The sequence below is a fragment of the Rattus norvegicus genome, chromosome 4, assembly GCF_021556685.1.
Source record: "Rattus norvegicus strain SHRSP/BbbUtx chromosome 4, alternate assembly SHRSP_T2T, whole genome shotgun sequence".
Lineage (NCBI taxonomy): Eukaryota > Metazoa > Chordata > Mammalia > Rodentia > Muridae > Rattus > Rattus norvegicus.
Window position 1 is genome coordinate 171582765 of NC_141537.1, and position 14107 is coordinate 171596871.

The window sequence follows — 14107 nt, forward strand, 5'->3', positions numbered from 1 at the left end:
ACCACAGAATAAATCCCTGCCTCAAAAATCAGAAAGAAAAAGAAACCATGAAAGCCCTGCCTGCACAGAGGTTTGCTTTGGGTTTGTGAGACAGAGTCTCACTGTGTACACCAGGTCAGCCTAAACTCGCAATCCTCACCCCAGCCACTCCAGTGTGGGGTACAGCGGTGGCCTTGAATTTTCCACTTTTCTTTTTTTGCTTCAAGAGTTAGATTCTTTCCTTCAGTCTCTGCTCCACTCTTGTCCCCGCACTTCCTTTTGACAGGAGGAATCCCGGATTAATGTTTTTGAGGTGGGCGGGTGGCCCCATCCCTCACCTGGGTGCCATGCCTATCCACTAGATATGGTCTCTACAGGCTCTCTCTTCCCTTTGTTGGTTGGGTCTTTATTTTAGCTAATGTCCTCCCTGCTGGGTCCTGGGAACCTCTTCTCTGGCATCTGGGACTTTCTAGTGGCTACCCCCGGTTCCCCTCCCCACTGCTACTCTCCTCCTTTCAAATTCCTGACCCTCTGTCCTTATCCCATCTGCAGACAACAAACTCTGATGCTATTGCTGATGCCAAAAAGCGCTTGCTGACAGGAGCCTGGTATAGCTGTCCTCTGAGAGGCTCTGCCAGAGCCTGACCAATATAGACACGAATGCACACAGCCAAACATAAGACTGATCATGGGTTCCCCAATGGAGAAGTTAGGGCAAGGACTGAAGGAGCTGAAAGGGTTTGCAACCCCATAGGAAGAACAACAACATCAACCAACCAGACCTCCCAGAGCTCCCAGGGACTAAACCACCAACCAAAGAGCACACACTGGGGGACCCATGGCTCCAGCTGGATATGTAGCAGAGGAAGGCATTGTCTCATCAATGGAAGGAGAGGCCCTTGGTCCTGTGGAGACTTGATGACCCAGGGTAGGGGAATGCCAGGATGGTGAGATAGGAGTGGGTGGGATGGTAGGGGAGCTCCCTCATAGAAGCAGGGGGGAGAAGGGTTTGCAGAGGGGAAGCAGGGAGGGGGGGATGACGTTTGAAATGTAAATAAATAAAATAACCAAAAAGTATGAAAAAAATAATTTAAAAAAAGGTTAAAGAGTTAAAAAAAAAAGTTAGATCCTTATTTTTTGCCTTTACTGTAAGCTGGCCATAGTCCCTCCCTTCCAACAAACAGAATGTGGTGGAAGTGGCCATGTGACCTCTGAGTCAGGTCACAATAGGCAGACCAGCTTGTTCTCCTGTGTCACCTGATTTGGTGGAAACCAAGTACCCTGTCATGGAGACACCTAGTCACTCCTGAGGAGAGTCTAGAGTGGAGAGGAAGGAGTGTCAGCTGTCATACCAGCCCTGTGAGTGCCCTTGGGACTCCCCCAAGCTCCAGTTACGTCACCTACACATCTCTGTGCAGTCTCTGTGACTTCTGGCTAGCATTTAGATACACTTTCTTCACTGAACCTATCTGAGTTGCTGGTCCACAAAATCCATAGGATGCTAAGTGACTAATACTGCTGGGTTTCAGGGCTCTTTTGTTACGTAGCAGCGGCTAACTAATACACACGCGCCAATGTGTGATGAACAATTGGGAGAAGGAACTTAAAAATTCATTTTGATCATAGCACCATCAGAACTTGTTTAAGAATAAATGTAATCAAAACTGTAACGCCAACCTTCAATATGGTCTAGGGCCCATCAAGGGTCTATTAAAAAAGATGTCTTACTGTTGTTCCTGGGGACGGTAGCACCTTTGTGAGGTGGGGCCTCGAAGGAGAGCGTCGTCACCAAGGCCAAGCTGACTAATGCTTCTCATGGTCTCTTGACCGTTCTTGAGGAGGACTATGGGCTGTCCTCCCTCTGCCCTCCTCCCTGTTCTCGGGATGAGATGCAGTGGCTTTGACAATGCTCTGGTTTTGTACCCTCATGTACCGTAGCTCGGAACTAAACATTTGTCAACACTGTGCTGTCGAACATACAAATTCTCATGCCAAGTTAGCCACTTATTCTTCACAGAATATCGGGTGTTTCATTTTTTTCCCCATCTATCTATCATTTATTCATCTACCTATATCTATGTATCTGTCTGTCTGTCTAATCTATTTTTAAGAAAGAGAGTCTATGTACTCCTAGCTGGCCTGCGACTCACAGAGATCTGCCAATTTTGGCCTCCTGAGTGTTGGCCACTCTGCCTGGCCAGGTGTTTCATTACAGTGACAGAAAACGAATTAACGCTGTGTGTAAAGTTACAAAACATCAACCATATATTTAGATGCATACACATGCTCAAGTCAATTGCTACAGATCCATTATTCACAGCTGACATTGTTCTGCCGCTTTGTGGTGATCTAATATAGCCCAGGCAGAGCTGAACTCCTAAGCCTGTTCCCTCCGCCTCCGCAGGGCTAAGGGAAACACCACTACACCCAGCTTCGGCTGGAATCTTTTTAAATACCGCCACTTGAAGGAGTAATTCCATTATGTATTAGCTACTTCATTAATTTGTTATGATGGACTGTAGAGGTTACTGTGCAACACCTTGAGGTACAGAAAGGTGTGCCAGCCAGGTATACTGACCTCACCACTAACCCGAGCTCAGGACTGGAGTCCCACCCCGTCCATACGCACACCTCTTCATCTTCGCCTTCCTCAAAATGACTGAAGTCTCCTTCAATCACCCTATGAATGACCCGGTGTAGCCTGCCAGACATCTTATTCCTGATCTGTGTCTAGCGTAGAAGAAACTTGCTTTCTAAATAATTTCTAGATCTTCTGTGGGCCAAGACTGGCTGGGAGAGCACAGGTGTCTCATATGGGCCCTTCCTACCCCTCTCTTTGCCTGGGACCTCTTCTCTAGCTTCACACACACACACACACACACACACACACACACACACACACACACACACACACACACACACCTCCCCCCACCCCCTAAGAGGAGTTTCAAGACTTCCGCCTGTTGCATGCCCTGGAGAACAAACTCCTTCAGCTGGCTACCTACTCTTCTTTGTCGCATGCTCATGTCCACGCTGTCTCACCAGTGAAACTTGATTTGGAACAACTCTTATCATCTAGCATGTGCAGATAACCCGACTTCCCAAGGTCACCCATTGACCCCGTTCTCAGGGAAATCCCAATCCCCCTTCTTCAGCTGGGGTGGTGGTGGGAGGGTGAAGGGAGGCATGGACCATGTTATAGAAAGCGTACCCTTAGCTCCATTTCTGGCCAGCTCACTCGAGGGCCCCACTTTTACGCTTTTACTGATCAGCAGTTCGACAGAGGCTCCGTCCCCCTCCCATCCCCCACCCCCAGGTTGGTCCACTAGACAAACCAGGTTTCAAGAGATTTACTGCTGTTGTGGTTTGCCGGGGAGTTATCTGTATTTTGATGCTAATTCCACTGCCCCAAGGACAGCTGCCTAGACAGTACTCAGGACTCAGGTGACTTCACCAGAACCTTCTCCCCATTGAATTTGTAGATACAGGCAAGGGGCAGGTACAAGATAAAGGAGGCCTGTCATTGAGTGAGAGGAAGGATGGGCGGGAGAAAAGTTTGAAGGAAGAGGAGGAGACTGGAACGGAGAGGAGAAGAGACTGGAGGGAGAGGGCCAGAAGCCATGGCAGGAGACGTTAAGATTCCACTCTGTGTATTTACAGGTTGTTATTAATGTTCTTAAGGGATGGATGGTACCGGGCTTTGTATGTTTAAGTGGGCAATTATATCTACCAATTGGGTCAAAGATTATTGTGTTGTGTGTTCTTTCATGTGTAGATTTAAATGTAATGGAGTGTGGGGCAGCTAGTCTGGGCTGCCATGGAATTGGAATGTGTGCTTCTGGCAAGATATCTAGCAGATATCTTGGGGCACTGCGGTGCTGGACCTAAGAGGGTAAAAGACAAACATACATTTTTTATTTTTATATTTTACTACAACATACTGCCTTCCACTGAGTTGCATAAATGTGTCTCTACAGGTGATGATACTTCAAGAAAATACTTGTTCAAAGTTTTAGAGCCTCTAAGGGAGGCGGCCTTCGTACAACTTCATTATAGAAAACCAGCAATAGATAAGTGCTTGCCTCTGTGCACCCCTTTACAAAGAGACAGCATGTTAACCCCATTTTGTTTTTGTTGAAAATACAGAGACGCGCTAACATTAAAGCAACAGGGCAGGAATGTTCAGCACAGTATAACAGACGTTCAAGCCTAGTGACGTAAAAGAAAATGCTTGTTAATGGTTCTTTGGGACAGAGTTTCACTCTGAATACAGAGAGGCCTTTCACAGGGAGGCCTCTGACTGGGCCGTCCTGCCTCATTTCCCCATGTACCAGGATTATAGACAGGAGAGTACCCGTTCTGCCCCCTGGTGGAATCACTCTTGGTTGGTTCTCCTTCCTTTCCCTTCTCCCCACTTTCTTCCTCTCTTGAGTTTCCCTATGCAGCCCAGGCTGGCCTTGAACTCACAGCAATCCTCCTGCCCCAGCTTTCCAATGCTGAGATTATAAATTTGAGTTACCGTACCCAGTTCCAGGACAGACATCTCAATAGCCACTTCAAATTTCCAGGCCGGGAACACCACACATTATTAACTGAGGACAAGATCATATGAAATCTCCGACATGACTGAATCTGCAGATGGAGGAGGTTAGACCATCCCGGTCACTGGCATTTCGATAGGTTTGCTTCGTGACTTGATATGCATGTTCTGACTCAGGAATTTGTTAAATTTTATACTGCGTTGTTTAACTTTAATACGAAATTTGAACTACTAAGTCATTTGCTTATGTCCTAATTGATTCATTTCTAGATTTTGTTCCAGTTCTACTACAGCATAATTAACAAATAAGACTTGTATATATTCAGGGCTGTAGGTGTTTTTAAAAGCATTTCTTTTTATTTCTGTGTATGCGCGTGCGCCTGCATGGATGTGTATGCGTCACTTGTCTACAGGGGTTGCAGAGGCCAGAGGGCATTGCATCCCTGAATCCTAAGTTATATAGATGGTGGCAAGCCACTTGATGGAGACGCTGGGAACTGAGCCTGGTTCTCAGCAGGAGCGGTAAGTGTTCTAACCACTAAGCAGTCTAGCCGTAACGTAAGTGGATACTAGCCAAACCAGTGAGCTCACATAGCCACTTTTTCATGTGTATGCATCACCATGTAAGATCTACTGTGAGTAAGTTTCAAGTGTGGCGCACTGCAGGGAACTATTGACTGAAAGACTTAACATCCTCACTCAGACTGTGAAAAGCCCTCCCAGGTCCCTGCCATTCAACCCAAACTAACATCTCCTCCCGTTCTACCCAGTCACTGCGTTATTTCTCCACCAGTGAGTATAAAACCACACCCTGTGGTAGAGGGAAGCCGTGACATGGATCATGGCTTCATGTCAAAGCCAGACTCTCATCTATCCTGTAAATCCAACATGGCTGATCCCTTAATCAACCAGCTGGCCGTGCCAACCTGTTTCCAATCCACTCTGCCAGCTCCTACTGAGAACAGAGCTGTCTAACCAGAGGGAAAGTGAGTTACATTGTTGTGTGAGCTCCTGGAAGGATACCGGGACGCATGTCTCAAAGGCAGAGCTAGGGAGGGCAGGGCAGGGGGGAATGGAGGCCACACTGGTCACATAGCAAGACCTTCCCTCCAAAACTCTTCTGCTGTCTTTGGAGTTCCTATAAGGGTCTCTGCATTATCTGCACTGACTTATTAGTCTTTAAAAAGTATTTAAAATCCCATTCAATTTCTTGTATTTGGGAGTCTATGGTGTGTAGCACAGTCATAAAGGTCATAGGGCAATTTACAGATGCTATTCTCCTCTTCTAGGATGAGGTCCTGGGAATCAAACTTGGCCCTGAGGCTTCCAGCAGGTTCCTTTACCAGCTGAGCTGCTAGTTAGCTCCATTCTTTCTTCCTTCCTCCTTTTCTTTCTTCTCTCTCTCCTCTCTCCTCCTCCCCCTCCTTTGTTTCTTTGTTTCTTTCTCCTCTCTCCTTTGATACAAAGTTCCATTATGTAATCCCAACTGGCCTGGAACTCTCTATGTAGTCTGTTTGCCTCAAAAAATCACAAGGACCCGTCTACTTCTCCCTCCCAAGTGGTGCAACTAACGGCATAGCCTTAAATCTATATTCTATTCTCAAGAAGTTGGGGCTCTGGAAACACAGGCTCCACATTCAAGAAGTTGGGGCTTTGGAAACACAGGCTCCACATTCCTGCCTCCCTCCCATCAGTCAATGGGAGTTATGCAGCTGTCCCTCTCAACATACCCAGTGTTCCTAAAGTTGTGTCCTTCTCCCCTGTGTCCCTGTCACCACCCTTGATCCACTGTTCAACCTCACAGGTCATTGGCCTTTGCAAGCCCTCGCCTCTCAGAGACCTCCCATCCGTTTCTACTATTCTAATCCTAGCCACAGTTCACTGGCATCGCAACCATCAGCCTCGCTCTCCCCATCAAGTGACTGGGGTGTTCTCCCTCCTTGGGCTACTCCCGATGCTTATTATGATTTTATAGCTGTCATGGTTAATATTGATCGCCAACATGATAGGATCACCTGTGAAGTCTGGGCACACCTGTGAGAGGCTGCCTAGATTAGGTTAGCCTCTGGTTAAGCCTGTGAAGAACTGTCTTACTAGGTTAATGGGGCTGGGAAGACCCACCCTAAAAGCAGATGGCCCCATTTCTCTCTCTGCTTCCTGACTGGGGACACATGGGACCAGCTACCCCAAGCTCTTGGAGTCCACTCCATGATGGACTACCTATACCCCTAACTGCAAGCCAAGAAACCCTTTCTCTCTTCAGTCGCTTTTGCCAGGGCATCCTCTCGTGCCCAGTGATACTGTCAATTATCTGTGATTCCTGGCTCTCCTGACTGCTGTGTGAGGGCTAAAAGTCTACACACTCGTTCCTCCATGAACAAAGGCATGAGGGAAGCGTCTAAGAAGGACTGGGCTCACTGCTGTGAATGAGGGAAACAGAGACACTGAAAGCAGGACCTGCCGAGTTCATCTGCTAGCACCGCACAGCCCGGGAAACATTCTAAGCGTTCTGTTGGCATCTGCGGTAAAACCGTACGCCATCTACTTACATTTGCAAAGCACTTTCTACTCGGCGGCTCTGTAAACCCCCTTGTGTCATTCTGTTAAACAAGACGCCTTTATTTCTTCAAGCGACACTCTAAACTCCAACTATACCCCAGCTGCATTCATTCCGTCTCCCCTTCCAGCTAACTTCAGATCACCAACGTTTTGTTTCGAAAAAGTGCGCAGATCTTGTTCTAAGTTTACCTGGGTAACTGCTGAAAGAGAGCCGGTTGCTGGCGGTATATTTGTCCTTGATGTTGAAGTCCCAGTGTTTATAGATCCTGAGCATGGCTGCGTATGTGTACCAGCTCGAGTGGGCAAAATAGATGTTTTCAAATCCAGGAAGGACCTGTAGTCAGAATCATAGTTAATGACACAGGTGTATGGTATCTGTCTACATATTACACACAGGAGGCATTCACGGGATGTGCCTGAGGTAAATATTTATGGTACTCTCTTCTTAGAATTACATTTATTTTTGTGTATGTATGTATGTGTGTGTGTGTTCATGAATGTGCATTATGTATGTATGCATGTATATACATGTGTATGTATGCATGTATATAGTATGTATCTATGCATGTGTGCATGTATGCATGCAGGTACATGTGTATGTATGCATGCATGTATGCATGCATAGATGTATGTATGTATGCATGTATGTATTTATATATGTGTTTGTATGCATGTATGTATGTATGTACATGTGTATGTATGTATTCCTGTGAATGTGAGTGTGCCACAGTATACACGTGGAGGTCAGAGGACAATCTGTGAAGTTAATTCTCTCTCAACCTGTGGTTCTCAGGGATTGAGCTCAGGTCATCAGACTCGGCAACGAGAGCCTTTTACCTAATGAATCATCTTCACGACTATTGTTTTCTTTATTATTGGAAAATACAGCTGAGAGGTCCAACATTAATCTTTAATGTACGCAACACAAACTGTCCTTCTGCTGTGTGAAACAGAACAAACCGGCAGAGGATCCACATGCCATGACATCCAGCCAGGAGTGAGAAGGGGTTGGCTATACGTGGATGATAGGCATATAGAAAAAGCACGTGAAATCTGTTATGGCGTGTACTAGTATATGCTAATATGTGCTGATAGAAAGATCCATGTGGGTGGGAAGAAGATAGTGGCTGCAGGTCTCACCTTAATAAGAGCAGAACAGTGGCCCATTTCCCAAATCTTAAACTTCTTCAAGCTGCTGCTTTTTGTGGGTGATAGGGAGGGAATGAGGTCCAGCAGATCACCAACAGCATTCAGGAACTGAATTTGGAACATTGTCATGGGCTGCGAAAAGATACAATAGCACTTGTGACGTGTGTCGCTTTGACTTTTCTTGTTGTTCGTGCTCTGTTAAGTTACTGCTTTGTGGAGGGTGTACAGTGCGACGGGGGGACCTCATGGTACTGTAATTCACAAACTCATTTTCTGGCTTTAAAACTGAGAAGCAAAGACAGCACTTTCGTGTGGGGGCTGAGTCTACAAATGAAATTCCTTCTTGGAGACAGCCATCAGAGCTTCTGTTGGTGTTCCTCTGCAGGGGTTCCTCAGGTGTGGCAGTAACTTTATTGGGTTTCATGGTTCCAGAGGGTTATAGTCCATAATTATCATACTGAGGAACACGGCAGCAGGCAGGAAGGCATGGCACTGGAGCAGTAACTGAGAGCCTACATCTGATCCTTAAGCATGAGCCCCAGGGAGCTAACTGGAAATGAGCTTTGGAAACCTCAAAGCCCACACCTCCTCCAACAAAGCCCCCCATAGCCCCCAATCTTTGTCAAACAGTTCTAGCAACTGATGACAAAGTATTCAAACACATGAGCCTATGGGGGCCATTACCACTCAAACCACCACATAGTTTTTACTTTCTTTTTGTCCTATGTCTATTCTCTGGAAAAGCAGAGAGTGCCTTTAACAGAGGGTCCTCTTCTCCGGCCTTTTCCTATTGTTGTCTCTTGAGACATTATTCTACTATGTAGCCAGGCTGTTGAAGAACTCAGAGAAATTCTCCTGTCTTTGCACCCCCAAGTGAGCAGATTACAGGAATGAACCACCACACTTGATGGGTCACTCCCATGTTAGCTTCATTTTGCTAAAAGTTTAGATATTTGTCCCAATACCCACAGGTAAGTGTATTCTCATCCACAGTGAAGGAAATGTCTCTTTGCAACAGATGGAGACCACTACAGAAAGGCACAACCAATCAAAATGTTTTGTGGAGCCCAGTGCCAAAGGATATATTTATAAAACACTCCCGCACCTGAGGCTCAAGGAACATTGTGAGAGAAGGGTATAAAGATGAAATGACCCACAAAACCAGGGATATTCTGCCTCCTAGGAGTGTCAGAGGCTACTCCCATAAAGGCTCGCCAACATGACGGCCTTAATGTGAGTTGAACAAGGACGGCAAGAACGGAAGGCAGGAGGAGATTGGGAGAGACAACAGGGCCTCAGCCTACTGAAGAACTCCAGGAACTAAGAAGTGCTGAGAGTTGGAAAAATAGTCTACCCCAGGAAAAGCCCACCAGTTGGTGATCCAGTTCCAAATGGTCAGCCCTTGACACAGACAAGAATCATATACAGACTGAGCTGGCTGCACTTATGTATTTCAGAATGAATTATATACATCTCACATATATGTATGTATGTATCAACAGTTAATGAAAAAACTGGGGCTGGAGAGATGGCTCAGCGGTTAGAGCACTGACTGATCTTCCAGAGGTCCTGAGTTCAATTCCCAGCAACCACATGGTGGCTCACAACCAACTGTAATGAGATCTGATGCCCTTGTGTGGTGTGTCTGAGGACAGTGGCAGTGCACTCACACACATGAAATAAATCTTAAAAGAAAAAAGAGGTCATGAATTTGAAAGAGGAGCAAGGAGTTCATGAAGGGACTTGGAAGCAGGAAAGGAAAAGTGATAATTATGACCTCAAAAAAGTAAAAAGAAATCTAAAAGTTTAGATATACTTATATCATTTTTACCACTTTAAAAAAAGATGGATTTTTCTTTGTTGTTAAATTGTGCTTTGTAATTAGGACCAGTGTGGTTCTGAAGTCAAGCCTACCAACCAAGTTCCTTCAAGGAAATGCTGTCTTTGCTCCTTCCTTTGCTCTCCCTTTCTTCCGTGGGTAATTTTTTTTAAGGTTTAGATTCTTAAATTTATTATTTTAAAATGTATTTATTTTTATTCTGTATGTATAGGTGTTTGTCTGTATGTATGGCTGTGCACTATATGCATGCAGCACCCAGGAGGCCAGAAGGGAGCACTAGAGTTACAGATATTGTGAACGTAATTGTGGTTGCTGGGAATTGAATCCATGTCCTCTGCAAGAGCAGCCAGTGCTTGAAACCGCTGAGCCATCTATGCAGAATGCTAGGGCTTTAGTCTTTAAAAATGTTTAAACCGTATTATATAATTTTGTGCGTTGGCGGCTAGAAGGTATGTGCATGCACACATGTGCGTGGTGCGTGTGCATGTGGCTGTGTGCGTACACAAATGCCACAGTGCACGTATGCAGGTCAGAGGATAATCTGTAGGAGCCAGTTCTCTCCTTTCACTATGCCCATATCTTGACTGAATCCAGATCATCAGGCTTGGCAGCAAGAGACTTTATACTTTAATGGTGGTCTCAATAGACATTGTTGATTCTCAAAATCTGAAAACAGAAAAATCTATCTTTCTATCATCTACCATCATCTATCTATCTATCTATCTATCTATCTATCTATCTATCTATCTATCTATCTATCTATCTATCTAATCTATCATCTACATATCTCTCTACCCTTTCTATCCAACATTATCTGTCTTATGTAGAGGCAGCATGTAAGAAACAGTTCTCTTCATCTTACTTCCTTTTACACTTAGCAACCAATCACCAAGGCTGTTCCCAGACAGAGCCTGGACTTATCAGAGCTACCCCATTGGTCTGGTTGGTCCTCTCTGCGTTTGGACACTTTCAGTCTTCTGGTATGACACGGGGCTTGCAATCAGCGGGTCTGCACACCTCCTTTACTGTGTATCTGCTGCTGTATCCCTGTGATAACACCAAAGGGGGCTTTCTGGGTCAGAGGGCACACGAGTACCAGGCTTTCACACAGAGCACACAAATCCTAACCAGTGCTTTTAGAACAGGGCCCTCTTTTTCCACAGCCTGTCAACACCAGAGTATGGAGGAGGAATTATTTATCAGGATGGTTTCAAATTTCCTTCCTTCCTTCCTTTCTTCCTCCCCTTCCTTATTCTTCCTTTATCTCTTTCTTTTTTTAAAAAAAGATTTATTTATTATATATAGGTACACTGTTGCTGTCTTCAGACACACCAGAGGAGGGCATCAGATCTCATTAGGAAGGTTGTGAGCCACCATGTGGTTGCTGGGATTTGAACTCAGGACCTCTGGAAGAGCAGTCGGTGCTCTTAACCACTCCACCCCCCTTTATCTCTTTCTTATGTAGTATCCTAGTTAGGGTTTCTATTGCTGTGATGAAACACCATAAGCTTTCACGGCCATAGTTGTTCATCACCAAAGAAACTCAGGATAGAACTCAAAACAAGGCAGGAACCTAGAAGCAGGAACTGAAGCAGAGGCCATGGAGGGTGCTGCTTACTGGCTTGCTCTCCCTGGCTTGCTCAGCCTGCTGTCTTATAGAACCCAGGACCACCAGTCCAGGGGCAGCACCACCCACAACGGGCTAGGACCTTTCTTATCAATTACAATGCCATACAGGCTTGCCTACAGCCTGATCTTATGGAGGCCTTTCCTCAACTAAGGTCCACCTTTTAAATGACTCCAGGTTGTGTCAAGTTAAACCAGACAGCACATATAGTGTTTCATGTACTCCAGGATGGCCTCAAATTCACTCTGCAGTTGAAGATGGCTGCTCTAGTTTCCTCTCCATTGCCCACTATGTGGGCAAGAAGTGACTCGGGGAAGGAAAGGACTTAGTGGCTTGCAAGTCCAGGTTAAGACCCATCCCCAGTAAAGAGCAAAGAAAACAAAGCCATCCTCACTGTGCGCTTGCATCCTCACTGTGCGCTTTTGCTACTCAGTGTTCTCCATTCTTGCACAGTGCCAGGGCACAGCTCATCAAATGGTGCCACCCATAGTTAGAATGGGGTTTTCCACCTCAGTTAGCCAGACAATCCCTCATAGGCTAACCGGCTTTAGACAATCCCTCAGGGTTCTCTTCCCTGACGGTCATTCCTTGTGCTGACAGTTTGAACTAGCCAACACAATGGCCTTGAACTCTTGACCCCTCATCTGTACAGCCAAGGGCTTGAGGTTCAGGTGTGTGTCACCATGCCCAGCGTGTAAACTCGATTTCTAATGTATTAGCAGGACTAGGGGGTGGGGGACCCCTATGATTAAGAATCATGAACATCTGGGCTGGAGAGATGGCTCAGTGGTTAAGAGCACTGACTGCTCTTCCAGAGGTCCTGAGTTCAAATCCCAGCAACCACATGGTGGCTCATAATCATCTGTAATGGGATCTGATGCCCTTCTGATGTGTCTGAAGACAGCTACAGTGCACTCATATACATAAAAGTAGAAAAACTAAAAAATAAACAAAAAGAATCATGAACATCATTGTGGTGAACCTTTTTTTTTCAAATGTTTTGCCTACACATTATACATCACACACACACAGACACACACGCACACATACCATACAAACACCCACACCATACACACACACCATATACACACACACCATATACACACCATATACACACACACCATATACACACACACCATGCACACACACATATACACATACACCACACACACACACACATACCATACAAGCACACACACATACCATACACACACACCATACATACCCCCCACACTACACACACACACACACACATCATACACATACACATACACATACCATACACACACACACACACACACACACACACACACACACACAGGCACACATTATTTACCATTTACCCAAGGGAACAAAACATCCATAACCTTCAGAACTTTGTCAATGGTACCTTAGGGACCTCAGGCTTGTTAGTGTTCTTCCAGAATGATGACCAGACCTGTGTTTAAGTGATGGCCACCAGGCGTGGCAGTTAGAATTTATATACTGGGACATTTTGTCTTAATGAGCAGATAACCTAAAACACTAACTCCTGTTGGGTGAGCTTACAATCTTGGAACTGGCCCTTAACCTCTGCACGAGCAGCATATAGTAAAGGCTGGGGAAAACAGACACACACTGTTCTGTGCCTAAGCCTTGTGTCGGGCAGTTAGATGTCACGGTATGGCGTTACAGTGCTTGCTGTGAGGAATGTCTGTTCTGGTCCCAGTTTGATCTGCACCTCACTAGGAATGCTTTTTTCCCACTCTGTTGATAGAGTTGGCTTGGAAGTGATCAAGTAGCCCAGGTTGGCCATGAACCCAGGATGGCCACGTGCCCTGGATGCTTGGCTTGCTTTTTTGTTCATTTCCTTGTTTTGCCAGTTGGATTTAGTTAAATGCATTTCTATGAGAAGATCATTAGATGAAGAAAATATTTTGTTTTGTTTATGGTGCAAGGGATAGAACCCAGAATATGCTAGATAAGTATTATGACACAAAGCTATGCCCTTAACCTTGGATCAAAAGAAAAATTGTTTCATCATTCCAGTCATAGAAATTCCGAAGAACCTTATAAAAGTCTTACCTTCATTTCCTCCTCTGAAGCTCTTTTCTGTGCTCCAAGATACATCCCATCTAGTTGTGACACCACGTAGCCAGTGTGTCTCCAGAACGGGTCATCCTTCTGGTCTTTGATGTTTTTCCTAGTCCACAGTTCTTGCTTCCTGGGGGAGGAATTAGACTTTACCATAGATTTCAAAGCCAAACCAAACCAGGAGTCTAGAGGCCGGCACCTGCACACGCAGGTATAGTTAAATTATTAATTGTGTTACATTGTTGTCATTCAAGTGACTTCAGTACTAACTTTAAACTGTTTCTAATTTCACCCCAGGACATTAACTCTTTCATAGCTTCTTTAGGGCCCTGTGTAGACT

At 45.4% G+C, this 14107-nt stretch overlaps 1 protein-coding gene across 1 annotated transcript in view; it reads right to left on the reverse strand.

Moving 5' to 3' along the window:
* Plbd1 (phospholipase B domain containing 1) overlaps nt 1-14107 on the reverse strand; it is a 56287-nt gene that overhangs the window by 19579 nt on the left and 22601 nt on the right. Inside the window, exons 4-6 of the mRNA NM_001013927.1 lie at nt 13759-13897; nt 8219-8359; nt 7268-7412 (exon numbers count right to left, since the gene is read on the reverse strand). Coding sequence (NP_001013949.1) covers nt 7268-7412; nt 8219-8359; nt 13759-13897 — 425 coding nt within the window. The remainder of the gene's footprint in view (nt 1-7267; nt 7413-8218; nt 8360-13758; nt 13898-14107) is intronic.